The sequence below is a fragment of the Xenopus laevis genome, chromosome 1L, assembly GCF_017654675.1.
Source record: "Xenopus laevis strain J_2021 chromosome 1L, Xenopus_laevis_v10.1, whole genome shotgun sequence".
NCBI classification, from domain to species: Eukaryota; Metazoa; Chordata; class Amphibia; order Anura; family Pipidae; genus Xenopus; species Xenopus laevis.
The window spans coordinates 189,138,953-189,154,792 of NC_054371.1; the positions used below are offsets into that span (position 1 = coordinate 189,138,953).

General features: G+C 37.1%; 1 protein-coding gene across 1 annotated transcript in view; it reads right to left on the minus strand.

The window, feature by feature from the left end:
- Positions 1 to 15,840, minus strand: part of fer.L (fer (fps/fes related) tyrosine kinase L homeolog) — a 104,572-nt gene that overhangs the window by 50,112 nt on the left and 38,620 nt on the right. The window contains exons 10-12 of the mRNA XM_041568363.1: positions 9,811 to 9,903; positions 6,357 to 6,560; positions 3,868 to 3,990 (exon numbers count right to left, since the gene is read on the minus strand). Of these exons, the coding sequence (XP_041424297.1) occupies positions 3,868 to 3,990; positions 6,357 to 6,560; positions 9,811 to 9,903 (420 nt within the window). The remainder of the gene's footprint in view (positions 1 to 3,867; positions 3,991 to 6,356; positions 6,561 to 9,810; positions 9,904 to 15,840) is intronic.

Here is a 15,840-nt window from a genome sequence, read left to right on the forward strand (position 1 = left end):
TTAGATACAGTTCAGTGTAAGATGGAAAGCTGAAAAAAGCCCATCAAGTTCAACCCCTCCATAACCTTTTAGCAGCTCATAGTGAGATAGGCAAAGTAAAAACTCCAAGCCACCTATTATTGGCCATATTTATTCCTCCTTTTCAATATTAGGGCTTGTGTTGAGCATATTTTTGTTTATTGTTTTAATTATTTGGTTATTTCTTGCACTCAACAGGATCAAAGCTGAAATTACATTTTTTATTTCCTCTCTGTGCAAGTCAAATAAAATCTTAACAGGGAAAACAACCTGAATGCTCACCAATTGTTTCACATAACTGTAGGTTGTAACGGCATGTATATGCACTTATCTCCAATGATAGATGAGGGTTGCGTCTTTTCAGCAATAATGATTCAAATTATCCAAAAATCTAGCAGTTCTCGAATATCTGTGATAGGACACTACTATAAAACAACAGCACTCTAGACAAAAATGAATCTGATGCCAGCCAGTCATTAAAGGAAAACTAAACCCGCAAAATGAACACTTAAGCAACAGATAGTTCATATCATATTAAGTGGCATATTAAAGAATCTTACCAAACTGGTTTATATATTTAAGTAAATTTTGCCCTTTTACATCTCTTGCCTTGAGCCACCATTTCGTGATGGTCTCTGTGCTGTCTCAGAGATCACCTGACCAGAAGTACTTCAACTCTAACTGTAACAGGAAGAAGTGTGGAAGCAAAAGACACAACTCTGTCTGTTAAATGGCTCATGTGACCTAACATGTATGGTTTGTTGGTATGTTTGTGAGTACAGTGAATCCTACGATCCCAGGGGGCGGCCCTTATATTTTAAAATGGCAATTTTCTATTTATGATTACCCAATGGCACATACTACTATAAAAGTATATTATTATGAAAATGGTTTATTTACATGAAGCAGGATTTTACATATGAGCTGTTTTATGCAATATTTTTCTATAGAGACCTACATTGTTTGGGGGGTATAGTTTTCCTTTAAAAGAGTAGTTCACTATTAACCTTATAGAGATGTCTCATGTCTGAGATTCTGAGAAATTTGCAAATAGTGTATGTATGGAATCCATTATCCAGAAACCAGTTATCCAGAAAGCTCAGAATTATGGAAAGGCCATTTCTATTATAAGCAAATAATTAAAACATTTTAAAAAATCATTTCTTTTTTTTCTTTAATAATAAAACTGTACCTTGATCCAAACTAAGATATCATTTATCCTTATTGGATTGATTTAATGTTTAAATGATTTTTAGTAGATATAAGGTATGTAGATCCAAAATATGAAAAGATCCCTTATCCAGGAAACCCCAGGCCCGAGCATTCTGGATAACAGTTCGCACACATCTATATTTTTTGTGTTTCCTTATGATATATGCACATTAAATTTCAGTCTACAGAATCACAGTCTAGGAAGGCAATTTGGTTGCAGAGGTAAGCAATTTTGATGAGAGTTGGTGCCATGGAAGGTAAAGTGCAACCAGGTAACAATTTATATTGCAGAACAGAAGGTACAGCAATACAAGTATGAGACCTGTTATCCAGAATGCTTGGGAGCTTGGGCTTGCTATAATTTGGATCTTTATAGCTTAAATCTACTATAAAATCATGTAAATATTAAACATAAATATGCTGGTTTTGCTTCCAATAAGGATTAATTATATCTTAATTTGGATCAAGTACAAGCTACTGTTTTATTACTACTGGGGAAAAAATCATTCTAAAAATATTTGGATAAAATGTCATCTATGGGAGATAACGGAATAACGGATAATATTCAGGTTAACTGAAATAATGATTTGTACTTAGAATACCACTGTAAAACATCATAGGGGTCTAGTTAAGTGTGAAATAAATGGCAAATTTATCAAGGTGTGTGCTTTATTTTAAGCCACACCAAGACCACGTTTCTTGACATTATTTTACATCACTTCAGACCTTGCACAATCAAGTCAATGAGAAAAAAATTATAGCGTCAAGTAAGTTCCGGTGGAAGTTGTTCGTACTTTTTTTGTATGCAGAAGTACGTGTTGATTTGCGGTGTATTTGTTTGTTTTTTTCCTATTTACAGGCCCCTAAATGCACATTTCTTGAGGACTGCCCTTTTATATTGATACTTCCTACTGAAGGACACGGTTATGGGCTTTCTTACAGAAAAAAACAGCAGCAATCAAAGCACCCTTTGCAATGTATGTCCTCGTCTTCATGAGACAGGCATACGCCAAAAGTTCTTGCTGCATTCAAACATTCTAATAATAAGAACACTAAGTGCTGAGACTCAAGATTTTTCTAAAGATCTGTTCCGATGCCAAATCACATTCATTCAAATTAAAACAGCGGACTTGCTCTAGTGGCTTCTGAAATAATAAACCGTTATGCACCTTTATACCTGTGAAAGCACACTGTCATTTTTCTCTAGTCATCAAAATCTAAATCGAAGTTGAAAATTGGATTTTATTATTGCATCTGTTGTTTTAAGCAGGCCAGACAAAATATGGAAAAACACATTTCATCTAATGCATTTTGCTGCTTTTCTCCCCAAGCTTTTAATGAAACGATCATTCTGTAAAATCCATAGCAATTATGAGAACATATATCATTGCTATTATAAAAAGCAGAAAAACAAGACATGATGCTGCTCCTAATATCTGCTCCTGTAACTTGGGAGAAGAGATTTCTGCTTAAAATGCCTTTAGAAAGAAATGTTTTTGGAGTGAATGCACTTGGCCTAATCATTATGTGCAAAACGACTAAAGAGTACAGCAGACATATATTTTGCAGTATAAATAACAATAATGCACATGAAAAACTAGAGGTTCAAAAACACAAAAGTGCAAAACCATGGCAATTGGACCAGTCCCTGGATCCATTTTCTGCTAAAAGCTAAGCTTTGGTGACCCTGTATATTTGCCAAATGGACATCCTAGACTATCCTGAAGCTACCTAATGTGTCTGCCAGCACAACCACTGCAGGAATTCAACAACTTCATAGCCATTACTGTAACCTTTTGAAATGGATGGACTGGACTTTTTATTGAAAGGCATATTGTAGTTCTTTACAGTGGAAACAGAAAAATGGTACAGAAGTATATTGGTCAATGCATCAACATCACCTCTCCTCCAGATCCCTTGCAGCTGTGTGCAGCAGAGTAAAATCAGACTTAAACATAAGTACAGGTTTGGGACCTGTTACCCAAAATGCTCGGGCCTTGGTGTTTTCTGGATAAGGGATCTTTCTGTAATTTGGATCTCCATACATTGGCTGCTCAAAATCATTTTCAGCATTAAATAAACTATTTATAGGATTGTTTTGCCTCCAATAAGGATTAATTATATATTAGGTGGGATGAAGCACAAGGTACTGTTTTATTATAATAAGAGAAAAATCAGTTTTAAAAATCTGAATAATTCAATTAAAATGGAGTCTATAGGAGACCAACTTCCTATAAATCTGAGCTTTATGGATAACCGTTTTCCATACCTGTAAAACGTTTTCCACACTGCACATGCAAAGAACCCAAGGACAGATGAGAACATGGTGGTACATCTCTCACCTCCAGTTGGTTTCTCAAAGAAAAGGGGCAGACCATGGTCTGAGGTACACCAATATAATGAAGGGTTGGGGAAAAAAAAATCAAAATTAACTCTTTCCTTGTTTTTTCGAAAATCGAAAATCATCAATCGTCATTTTCACTGGCTTTTTTAAATAACCTTTAATACAGCAGAAAAGTTTAAAAATATAATCCAAGCAAAAATGTATTGCTATATAAGGGTATACCTTGTGACATTGCGAGGCCGTGGATGTACACATTCACCTACCAAAACCACTATATAAAACCGAATACATACCTTAACCACAGGATTCAGTAGAACTACCCCTGATTTTTTTGTTATGACTTGTTTAGTTGTATAGTGATGTTCTATAAGTTGTGGGATTGTTGGAAATCCAGTACCTTCAAATCTATATTGATCCTGTTAAAGGAAAAAATATAATTTTAAAACAAACTGAGTAGACAAATCAGATATTCTATCTAAATCAAAGTAAGCAATAGTACAATTGCGTCTGCCCTCTCTTTATACAGGCTTTAGCTGTTAGACAATCTGTAATAAAATGGCAGCGTTCTCCCTAGGTTATTTTTGTTGCACCCTGTCCTTGATTGTCAGATTAGAAAACTTTCAGAGGCACTTCTAATCACTGTATTTGCAGAAGCGCACAGTCCTAACAACGCATTTGACGAGTACACAATAGAAGGAAAGTGCTGTGTTTCTTTTGACAGAGGATTCAGAGCAGCATTACTTTGAGGGAAACTGGTATATTTATACAGTCATATGAAAAAATTGGATGGATTAGCCTGTTAAGCCTTGAACTTCATAGTCAGGTGTGTCCAATCATGAGAAAAGGTACAGTTTTTATAGTAAGGAGGTCAATTGCAAGTTGTGCTTCTGTTTGACTCTCCTTTGAAGAGTGACAGCATGGGATCCTCAAAGCAACTCTCTGAAAACAAATATTGTTCAGTATCATAGTTTAGAGGAAGGCTACAAAAAGCTCTCAGAGGTTTAAACTGTCAGTTTCAACTGGAATGTAATCAGGAAACGGAAGGCCACAGGCACAGTTGCTGTAAAACCCAGGTCTGGCAGGCCAAGAAAAATGCAGGAGAGGCATATGTGGAGGATTGTAAGAATGGTTACATAAAACCCAAACACTACCTCCAAAGACCTGCAAGAACATCTTGCTGCAGATGGTGTATCTGTACATAGTTCTACAATTCAGCGCAATTTGCACAAAGAACATCTGTATGGCAGGATGATGAGAAAGAAGCCCTTTCTGCACCCACTCAACAAACAGAGTCGCTTGTTGTATACAAAAGCTCATTTAGACAAGCCCCAGTCATTTTGGAACAAAGTGCTTTGGACTCATGAGACAAAAATTTAGTTATTTGGTCATAACAAAAAACGCTTAGCATGGCGGAAGAAGAACACCACATACCAAGAAAAACACCAGCTACCTACTGTCAAATTTGGTGGAGGTTCCATCATGCTTTGGGGCTGTGTGGCTAGTTAGGGACTGGGGCCCTTCTTAAAGTCGAGGGTCGGATGACTTTGACCCAATATCAACAAATTCTTCAGGATAATGTTCAAGCATCAGTCACAAAGTTGAAGTTACACAGGGGTTGGACAATGACCCTAAACACACTTCGAAATCTACAAAGGCATTTATGCAGGGGGAGAAGTACAATATTCTGGAATGGTCATCACAGTCCCCCGACTTGAATATCATCAAAAATCTATGGGATGATTTGAAGCAGGCTGTCCATGCTTGGCAGCCATCAAATTTAACTGAACTGGAGAGATTGATGACGAATGGTCAAAAATACTGCCATCCAGAATCCAGACACTCATCAAAGGCTATAGGAGGCGTCTAGAGGCTGTTACATTTGCAAAAGGAGGCTCAACTAAGTATTGATGTAATTATCTCTGTTAGGATGCCCAAATTTATGCACCTGTCTAATTTGTTATGATACATTTTGCATATTTTCCGTTAATCAAATAAACTTTATGTCACTGCAGAAATACTACTGTTTCCTTAAGGCATGTTATATATTAAAAGAAAGTTGCTACTTTGAAAGCTCAGCCAATGATAAACAACTCTCCAAAGAATTAAGAGGGGCTCCCAAACGTTTTCATATGACTGTATAGAGTTAGACCTTTCTGATAAAGCTTACTTAATTTTAGCCTTTCCTTCTCCTTTAAGTTGATTATTTGAGAACATTATTTCTAGTTTTTAACTGAGTGCAATTAATAAGAACAATGCAATATAGCCAAACATGAAGTTGGATGAAAATGTGTTTTGGCATTTCCCATCACATTATGGCATAATTAAATTCTTAATTTTTTATTTTAATACAAAAAAAAAGTGATAAGGAGCTACATAAAGGGCACCTATTTCTGTAGCTTTGTATGGACATAACCAGCACTCTAGATGGGGTAAAAACAGTGTAACTGACACATACATGTACATATCTGATGTTCCAAAACTAGGACACGTGTGAGGTATGCACGTGTGTGTCTGTCAATGTGGATGCGCATATTAGAATACCATCTGAGCCAAATGTCCAGATAAAGCTTGCTTCACAAGTAGTTTACTTCTACAACTAGTTATATGGAATCTACGTTTTAGATCAGGTTTTGCAAGGAAAATATTCACAGTATGCAAATATATTAACATATATTTACAACAGCTGCCTATTACAAATTGCTTGCAATTCAGCCTACAAATATTTATCTCACATTCATACTATGGCTATGAAAACAAACAAAACAGCTTTACACACACGTACATCAGCAAACTGAATGATAAAGTGCCTCCGTTGTGAATCTGAAAACACAGAAAGGACATATTCACCAGGTTTCCCATGGCTTTCTCGCACCAAGAAGTCTCCTTGTTGCTTTAGTAGTTCTTGTGCTTCCACCCTTGGAATTGCACCATGGTACCAGTCTTGCTCTGACAGAGGCTTCTCAATGGCTGATATTCCATCAAGCAACTGCAATGGTATAGACATTATTAAGATTAGTCATTTCCTATGAAATCATAAACTTCAGCCTTGCCAATAAACTTCCCACTACCAATAAGGGTAGGACTACGTGGACGTTTTCGGCGCGATCCAACGTGCTGTGACAAAACTAGGGCTGCACCGAATCCACTTTTTTGGATTCGGCCGAACCCCCGAATCCTTTGCGAAAGATTCGGCCGAATACCGAACCGTAATTTGCATATGCGGAATCCTGCTGACAAAAGGCCGAATCCTGGCCGAATCCCGAACCGAATCGCAGCATTGATCCGACGCGTCACGACTGTCGGATGCAGATGCTGCGTCTGCATCCGACAGTCGTGTCGGATCAACGCTGTGACTTCATTCGACATTTCTATCTCTTACCTTATTTCCGTTGCATGCGATTTGTCGGATCACACAGAAAACGTCCGTGTAGTCCTACCCTAAGGGGAGGAAGTCCAGGGAAACTTAGGCCGAAAATAATTTTGTGGGGGCCCAAAGTTAAGCCTTGCTTTTTTTATAAAATCATGAGCCACACAGCTTTAGCTGAATTTACATTATGTTACATAAGAATAAGGAATATGTTTTGTTCAACAGTTAAGAGTTTTACAATAGAGTAAACAGGTGACCTTGTTTTGCAGGTAGCACATTCAAATAATCCAGAAAATTGCATCTAACAATGCAGTTAAAATATATACTGACAAGAAACATTATGCATATGCTGGCGCGAAATCTAGCAAAATGTTCAATGGGTAAATGTTAACCTGTCAAAATAAGGCAAACTTTGTCACATTTTTGTTCCACTTTGGCTGCTAATTACCAGGCTCAAGCTGAGCACTATTCAATCACTGCAGCTGGGAAACAGCCCACAGGTTTCATTTTATATACAAAAGGGATTTTTCTTCTTTTAATTTGCCTTTTGAACAAAATTATATCTGAGCAGAGTCTGTACGAGAAAAAACCAAACAAAAGATTTTCGCCCATCCTCTTATAACCCTTCAAACCATTTTACAAGCTACCTAACTTTTTTTCTGTATTAATTATTTTGCTTTGCATAATAATTGGAAGAATGTTTGGAAAGATGCAAAAAATGGTTCAGATGAACCAGGACACAAATACCAGTTTTCACCCAGCGGCCATTTTCCCTCTGACACATCGGTAATATTGACATTGCTAACAGGAAATACATGCTGTAAAGTTCACGCAATGCAGAATGCAGGGTTACACAGGCACAACATACTTTGATAAAAAGTTCTGCTAGGGTTAAGCACTGTAATGGTTAAGCTGAGCTCAGAAGAGGTGGTTAGGAGAAAAAAATAGGATCAGACAGCTAGAGTTTCTATGGGAACCAGCAATGCTATCTCTTCATTGGCGGTTAGACTGGAGGGTGTGTTTAGTAATCTGAGCTAAAAAGAACTGAGCATGCTCATGAGCCAACAGCCAAAGTAAATTCCAGAGGAAGGGGGCAGAATGGGTTAGAGGAGTATATGGGATTCTGCAGCCTTACTGTTAACCTTTTAAAGGAACTGTTCAGTGTAAAAATAAAAACTTGGTAAATAGACTGTGCAAAATAAAAAATGTTTCTAATATAGTTAGTTAGTCTTGGTTTACACTGACTGGTTACCCTGGTTACCAGGCAGTAACCAATCAGACTTTGGGGGGGGGCACATGGGTCATATCTGTTGCTTTTGAATCTGAGCTGAATGCTGAGGATCAATTACAAACTCACTGAACAGAAATGTACCATGTGGCCCCCCTTCAAGTCCCTGACTAACTCAGAGTTACAGAGCTGAAAAGCAGGAAGTTGGATTCTGTCTGTTTTATTAGACATCTGTTCACTCCAGCCTTTATACATTACATTTTTGGCTAACTAAATATATTAGAAACATTTTTTATTTTGCACAGCCTATCTATTTACCCATTTTTTATTTTCACACTGAACTGTTCCTTTAACAACCAGAGTGGCAGTTATCTAAAGATTTTAAAGAGACTGTTCACTGATTACATTTTTATGTGGGGGGGGTTATATGTCCTTAATGCATAATTATCAGTTGCATACAAGCAACATCCAGTCTAAAGTTTACCTACACCTATGCTAAAGGTATTTAAAATCATTTTTTAAACAGCTTCCCCATACAATGTCTGTGTGAAATCAGAAAGGGCATAGAATACATAAAAAGTAATGATTGAGTTTCATGTTTCTGGCTGATGTATTGTAGTGTTGCTTCGGCATTTCTACATAAGATAACACAGAAGTCCTTTTGCCAGCAAAATATCAGAACCCCTGTTGTAGCAACCCCCATGCTTCACAGCTGGACTGGTGTTCAAACTCAAAACCTTCTTAAAATTGGCCACGTGCGTAGGTAGATGCCATGCATGTTAGTGCATTTGTAAAGATGGGGCAAAAGGCAGCCGAATGCGGTTTCACCGTTGGTGTTCTTTTGCCAAAAGAGAAACCTCACTGCATGAAGCTAAAGGCTCCACTGAACACAACAGGCCTTTATTTCAAAGAAATAAACTGTTCGTCAGTGTCATGATATTGCCCTAAAAGTTTAATGTCCAAAATCAGATACTTTGCAAGGAGATCATCGGTTAGGGTATAAAGAACTTATTTAAGTGGGACATAAGTGGGACATTTTTTTATTACTAAATGTGAGGGTACAAACTCTCTCCTCTGTCCCTTCTACAAGCATGTCACAAATTAATTTACTCATTTGGGACAATAACAATAGTTTATTTTTAAGCACAATAGTTTTGAGGGAAATAAGCAGTAAAATTCAAGAACATTCATAGTTCCCACTAGAATACTAGATGGCCAAAAAACTGCAGTTCAAAATTAAACATAAGCAGCGTGGGTGTGCGTTTTATCTGTGAGTGCATTGGAATGTCTGCTTGCATATAAAATATCACAGTTGCAAGGGCAACTCAAACACCGCATTCATTGACTTGTATTTGAATTTGAACGAAATTTGTAACACTGGGACTGGAAACATGCCAAATCCCAGTGTCAGAAATCTACCATAAAACACAAGGGTAATTGTAAGGCACAAAGCCCCTTGGAATTCAAGGGATGGCTGCTCAATTCCTATAAACGTAACTGCATCTTGAATGAGGTGACATTCATATCTGGACACCCAGCTGTGCAGTGTTAAGTGTATACAGATTCCGACTATTTCCCCAAATCCCTAAAGCTCATTCCCATTATAAAAGGTAAGCAATAGATAAAAACGCAAGAACTTACTGATGAGGAGCCAAGCATTGATTTTGGTGATCTGATTATTCCTGCTATTGAATGTCGAAAAGTATCGAATTTTGATACCTTTTCCTTTTTATCCTGGAAAGAAAGAAATTAAATTGTTTTAGGGAAAATTCACTTATAAAATTCTGCAATAGCTGAAATACAGCCCTAACACAAAATGGCTTCATCTCTTTATAATAACATACTTTTCATGCCATAAACCAAACCAAAACAAAAAAGGCTGGCTATAAGATACAAGACAGAAAAAAAAAAAAATATGATATTAAGTATAGTAAGAGGCTTGGGGAGATACATAAATACCTTTATGCAATACTTTTGCTGCAGCAGTTAGCAGAAGTTGTTTAGAACTAGCACATTGAGAATGTCCCCTCTTTTTCTCTATACTTGGATTTTGGCACATGCACAAAATGATTATGTTCCAACCAGTCCATGTGCAAAAATATCAAATGTTCAAAACTACCCCATACTTGGCTATCATTAAGTGCTCATGTGCATTCAATATATGGTAATGTGATGCCAGAAACAAAGTGGTTATTGTACAGAAAAGCCCAAAATAAAAAGTAGCCGTTTAAATTGGAACTAATCAGTAATTGTGTCCTAATCAATTGATGTTGGGGGCTTCCATGTCCAAGATTAGCATTTCATTATAAAAAGAATTGCAAGCAGGATATTGACACCTATACGTACATAAAAGCAAAAATAAATAAATAAAATTAAAAAAAAAAAGGAAGCAATTAAAAAAAATATATTTCTGGTTTCTGAAAAAAAGAACCGAAAACAGTTGAAGGTTAACAACCTCATTTAATGCTTATTTAATTTAAATAACTAATTTCTACCGGATAGACCAATGCTTCCTAGTTTTAACATACCTAATTTCACGTGCAAAAACATGTACCCATGCAAGAAAATCAAAAAAAAAAAAACCAGTAAATATAATGACTATTAGTAATGTGCAAGACTAAGCCTTTATATAAAGTAAAAAAAAAACAACACAGTATTATACACAGGCTTTTTTGCATTTATAAACAAAAAATGCATATATTGTGTTTATATAGCTTAGACAGCTAAGTACTTTTTTGTCCAAATGCAACCCTCTATTCTATTGGTTTGTAACGAATGTCAAGCGCAAGAAAATGCAGCATGCAGAAAATGAGATGAAACACAAATGAATACAATGCAACTCTGAACACTCAAGAGTACAACTAGGCAAAACAAAATGGAATCAGTTAGTACGGTTAGAAGCACTCAAACCTGCATTTGAAAACCACCTGTGTGTAAGAACCTTTATAGAAAAACTATATGGTGCCTATCTTTCTTAAAGGGCACCAATCACAACTAAAATAATTTACTAAGTAAATACACTATGTGAAAGTTCAAGTAATCTGATTATTAAAAGAGTTAGAATTGTTTGTATAATGTAAATCATCAGCTCACTATAACTTCTGCAAGATCTCCCCTATCTCTACTGCAGTTCTAGCTGAGGCAGACATCTTGAATTTCACTGGCTTCTCCTACCTAGATCTTCATAACTAACTGTAGCTCTGAAGGTCCACCTGTTATCAATCTGAGTGCAGACAAGTTGCTTTTTAACGACTTATATTACAAGAGATGGCAGGGGCATTTAGATAGATATGCTCAGAATAGTATTGGTCATAATGCCCATGTACAGTAGGTCTGATCTGTGCACCGTGTGACTTTAAAGCTCTGTGGAAGCTGCAAATGTTTTCCTTCATATGAGTATATATGAGTATAAAATACAGTTTCCCCAGGAGCTGTAATCCATAGTACAGCAGATAGTACATCCTGGTCACCTGTTTAAAAGCAATGGATGATATGGTTACAGCACCTGGGCCAACATACTGCCTTTTATTACATATAGATAAGCTAGGTGTTATGTGGCCTTCTCATTAGACTTGCCATCTGGCCATTATTTAACTGGCCTAGCTGGGAAAATACCAGCCAAGAGGACTAGTACCTACTCACGTGTGATGTTACTTGAACATTTTTACAGCCATGCCAGCTTCAGTAATGTTTTCAGGCTTGGGCAGATCGAAGATTCACTAGGCTAGATCACTAATAAGGAGATGCCTACAAGCCTAAAGTCACTGCTGATGCACCCATGTATGAAAAGATGCTGGAGTCTGACAAAGGTAGAATGGGGGGGGGGGGTTTATATCAAAGACTGGGATAGATCAGGTCTGTAATAAATTAAATAAATCCACCATTAAAGAACTCACTCTATTCATTTTCCTTTTAAGTGCACTAGCAGAGTAGCTTTGAGTAATATACTTAACATATGCTATACCATGTATAACGAAGGCTTAATGAGGAAACGCATCTTTAAAGATATATGTGTAAGAGATGATTTTAAGGCAACAATATTGAGAGAAAGTCTAGGGCTAGGGACACGCGAGGGCTGAAATCAGCTAGCCGAAATCCGCAGGCTGATTAGAGCACTACCGAGGACAGTAGCCTCCTCTCTCTTCTGCATGGGATCATCTTGGCGCGAACAGACTCTGCAGGTTTTGGCGAAATATGAGGTGAATATGAGCAATATAAGCTGAAATCCGCAGAAGCCTGTTCACGATGAGCTGATTCAATGCGGAAAAGAGAGGAGGTTACTGCCCGCGGTAGGACTGAAATTAGCCAGTGGATTTTGGCTAACTGATTTCAGCCCGTGTGGCCCTAACCTAATGGAACATGGCAAGAAAGTGGTTGAGCTCTAGCAAATCATACAGTATTCTTCGTTTATATCAGTTATCTTGATTAGAAAATCGGTAAGGCTGCCGATGCAAATGGGGTTTGCGCTCGAATTAAATATGTAGTCAGGATTGAGACAGCACGGCAGTATTTCTAACTCAGAATATTAATCAAAACAGCGAAAGCACACACGTCTTCGGAATAAAGTTGTCTGAAACCTTACTATACATCTCTACAAATGATTGCAGCTGTAGCAAAGTCTGAGGCAGCGAGTAAGGCCTCAGGAGTAGATTGTTAGATGAGCGTAACAAATGGTTTGGTAAGGACTTGGAGATGAGTACAAAAATATAGGACTGGGGCATAGCTATGAATTGCTTTGGACATCAGGGTTAGTATTATGTATTTTACCCAGAATAGTAGTGGAACCAGTGTATGGATTGGATTGGTCTGGCTGATTGAAGAGTGATTACTTAGCTTGGCAGCCACACATTTTATGGACTTGAGTGGTGAAGTCTCTTGAAAGGAAGGGCAGTCAATAAAGAGTTGCAGCAGTTAATATGTGAAGATGTGAGAGTGAATTACAATTTTTGTGAAATCTTATGTGATACATGGTTGTATTTTAGAAATATTCCTAAGGTAAACATGACATGCTTTAGTTACGGTTTGGATATGAAGAGTAAAGAAGAGGGCAGAATCAATTGCAACCCTAAGGCCCTAGGTTCTGGGAAGGGCATGATACTGGAGTTATTTGCAGCAATATATATATCTAGCTGTATTGTGGTTGAAGTATTCTGATCAATACATGAATAGAAGTCAACAGAACAGTAGCCATGCATTATGTTACAGTACAACAGGCGTTAAATGTGAAGTACACTTTCCCAACATCTGTGTTTGCCATTTCTAAAGTTGCACTCTCAATCAGAAGTGGGAAAAATAAGGTTTGTTGATGCGTAAATCAAATACTGGTAATTGCAAGAGCCACTTAACTTAACAAGTCACTGTGAGCCAGCTGCTATGATTAAAAAGCTCTATGATTTTTGTTTTATTTATTTATTTATTTTTTTACACATCCACAAACTACAAAAAAGCAGCATTTTTTAGCTCTTAGTGTGTTTCTGATCAGAGACAGCACCATGTCAAGTGAATACAGAATCATTCTCCCCTTCAAGTCAGTATTTAGAAGATGCGCCTTTGGCAGAATTCTCAGTCTCAAGTCTGTGTCGATAGGTCTGGACAAAACTTCATAGCAGACTGAAAATCCCAACTTAAGTCTCAGGGCAGGGCACATGAAAATAAAAATAAGCAGTTTGGGTCACTGGAACAGACAAACCTCTACTAATGAAACTAGAATGCCCATACTCTGCTATATTTTCTGCAATAGGTACTGTTTATTCAACAATAGATGTTGTTTCCACTACATTTATTTTATGCCCTCTATTATGGTAACCACGTTACTTTGTAAGCTTTAAAAATATCGGCATGGTCCTTTATGGCAAGTATTTTATTTCTGGCCAACATTTAGAAACACATTTGCATTTTTATTGAATGTTTTCCTCTCTTTCTTTTTTTTCTTTTTTTTTTTTTAGAATCACAGTTTACATTTATTGGACATATAGAAGTACAAACAGGTAAACTGAAAAAGAACCCATCAGACCACTGAAGCATATTATATTGGGAAAATCAGCCGTCTATGTTCAATGCAATTTTAGTTAGATTAGCTGCAAAGTATCAGCATAAAATATCTTTTAGAGAAGATTTTTGCTTCCCAAATATGAGAATATTTGCTTCACAAGTCTTTATTTACTAGTAGAGAGCTCCATCTTTGGGTAAAAGGCAAAACTTCACACTTTATGTTCCCATATCCTGGTATCCTTTAAGAAATGTAAAGAACTGTCCCAGAAAGAGTAACCAGAGTGAATACAAATATCATTCAGAGACAAAGATAATGTCTTTATCAAACGATAATGGGGTTGTTCACTTTCTAAACACTATTTTCAGTTCAGTTATTTTCAGATTTTTCACCAGAAAAAGAGACTTTAATTACTTGACCATTTTTCCAAAATTGAAGTTAAATGTCTATTTAATGCCTGTCTAGTGTTTCTGGCAGCTCAGTAATACAGGTGCAAATTCTTTAAGGGTTTGTTCACCTTTGAGATAACTTATAGGGGTATATTTATCAAAGAGTGAAGTCAATAGTGAAGTTCCGCCACTAGAGTGAAATTCCGCCACTTCATTAAAGTCGTATTTATCAAAAGGTGAACTTTCACCCATTGATAAATATGCCTTTCAAAATCCCATAGAAATGAATTGTGAGCTGCGGAATTTCACTCTAGTGGCGGAACTTCACTCTTTGATAAATTTACCCCTTAGTATGATGTAGAGAGTGATATTCTGAGACAATTTGCAATTGGTTTTCATTTTTTTTTTTACTATTGAAGGTTTTTGAGTTATTTAGTTTTTTATTCAGCAGCTCTTCAATTCAATTTCAGCAATCTGGTTGCTAGGGTCCAAATTATCCTAGCAACCATGCATTGATTTGAACAAGAGATTGTAATATGAATAGGAGAGGGTCTGAATAGAAGGATCAGTAATAAAAAGTAGCAATAACAATACATTTGTAGCCCAAGGGTTGTGACACACGGGCAGATTCGGGAAGATTTAGTCGCGTGGTGACTAATCGCCTCTTCTTCTGGGCGACAATCTCCCCGAACTGCCTCTGTGTGTCTTCCTGTCCAATATAAAGAAAAGTCCCCTGCACTAAAGCACATGCGGCACTTCGTTTTCCGAAGACGCCCGTGAGGAAACTTAAGCACCGCATGTGCTTTAGCGCAGGCGACTTTTCATTATAGCAGATGGGAAGACATGCAAGAAGAAGAGGCGATTAGTCGCCAGACGACTTAATCTCCCCGGATCTGCCCGTGTGTCACAACCCTTATAGAGCATTTGCTTTTTAGAAGGGGACAGCGACGCCCGTTTGAAAGCTGCAAAGAATAATAAGAAAAAGATAAATAACTATAAAATAAATAATGAAAACCAATTGAAAAGTTGCTTAGAATTGCCATTCTATAACATAATAAAAGTTAAAGTAAAGGTGAACCACCCCTTTAACTGTTCCAATTTTGTACATTACATTTTCTACATTTCTCAGCAGCACTTGTGGAATATTAGCAACTATTGTATCAATTCCAACAGCTGCCTTTAGTGAAACTCAAGGATTCTGCTCAGCAGGGACAAAGAAATGTATCAACTAATGTATGCATTTAGAACAGTTACAGAGTCGGCGACTTCAGGAAGCCAGGAGGTGAAAAATAA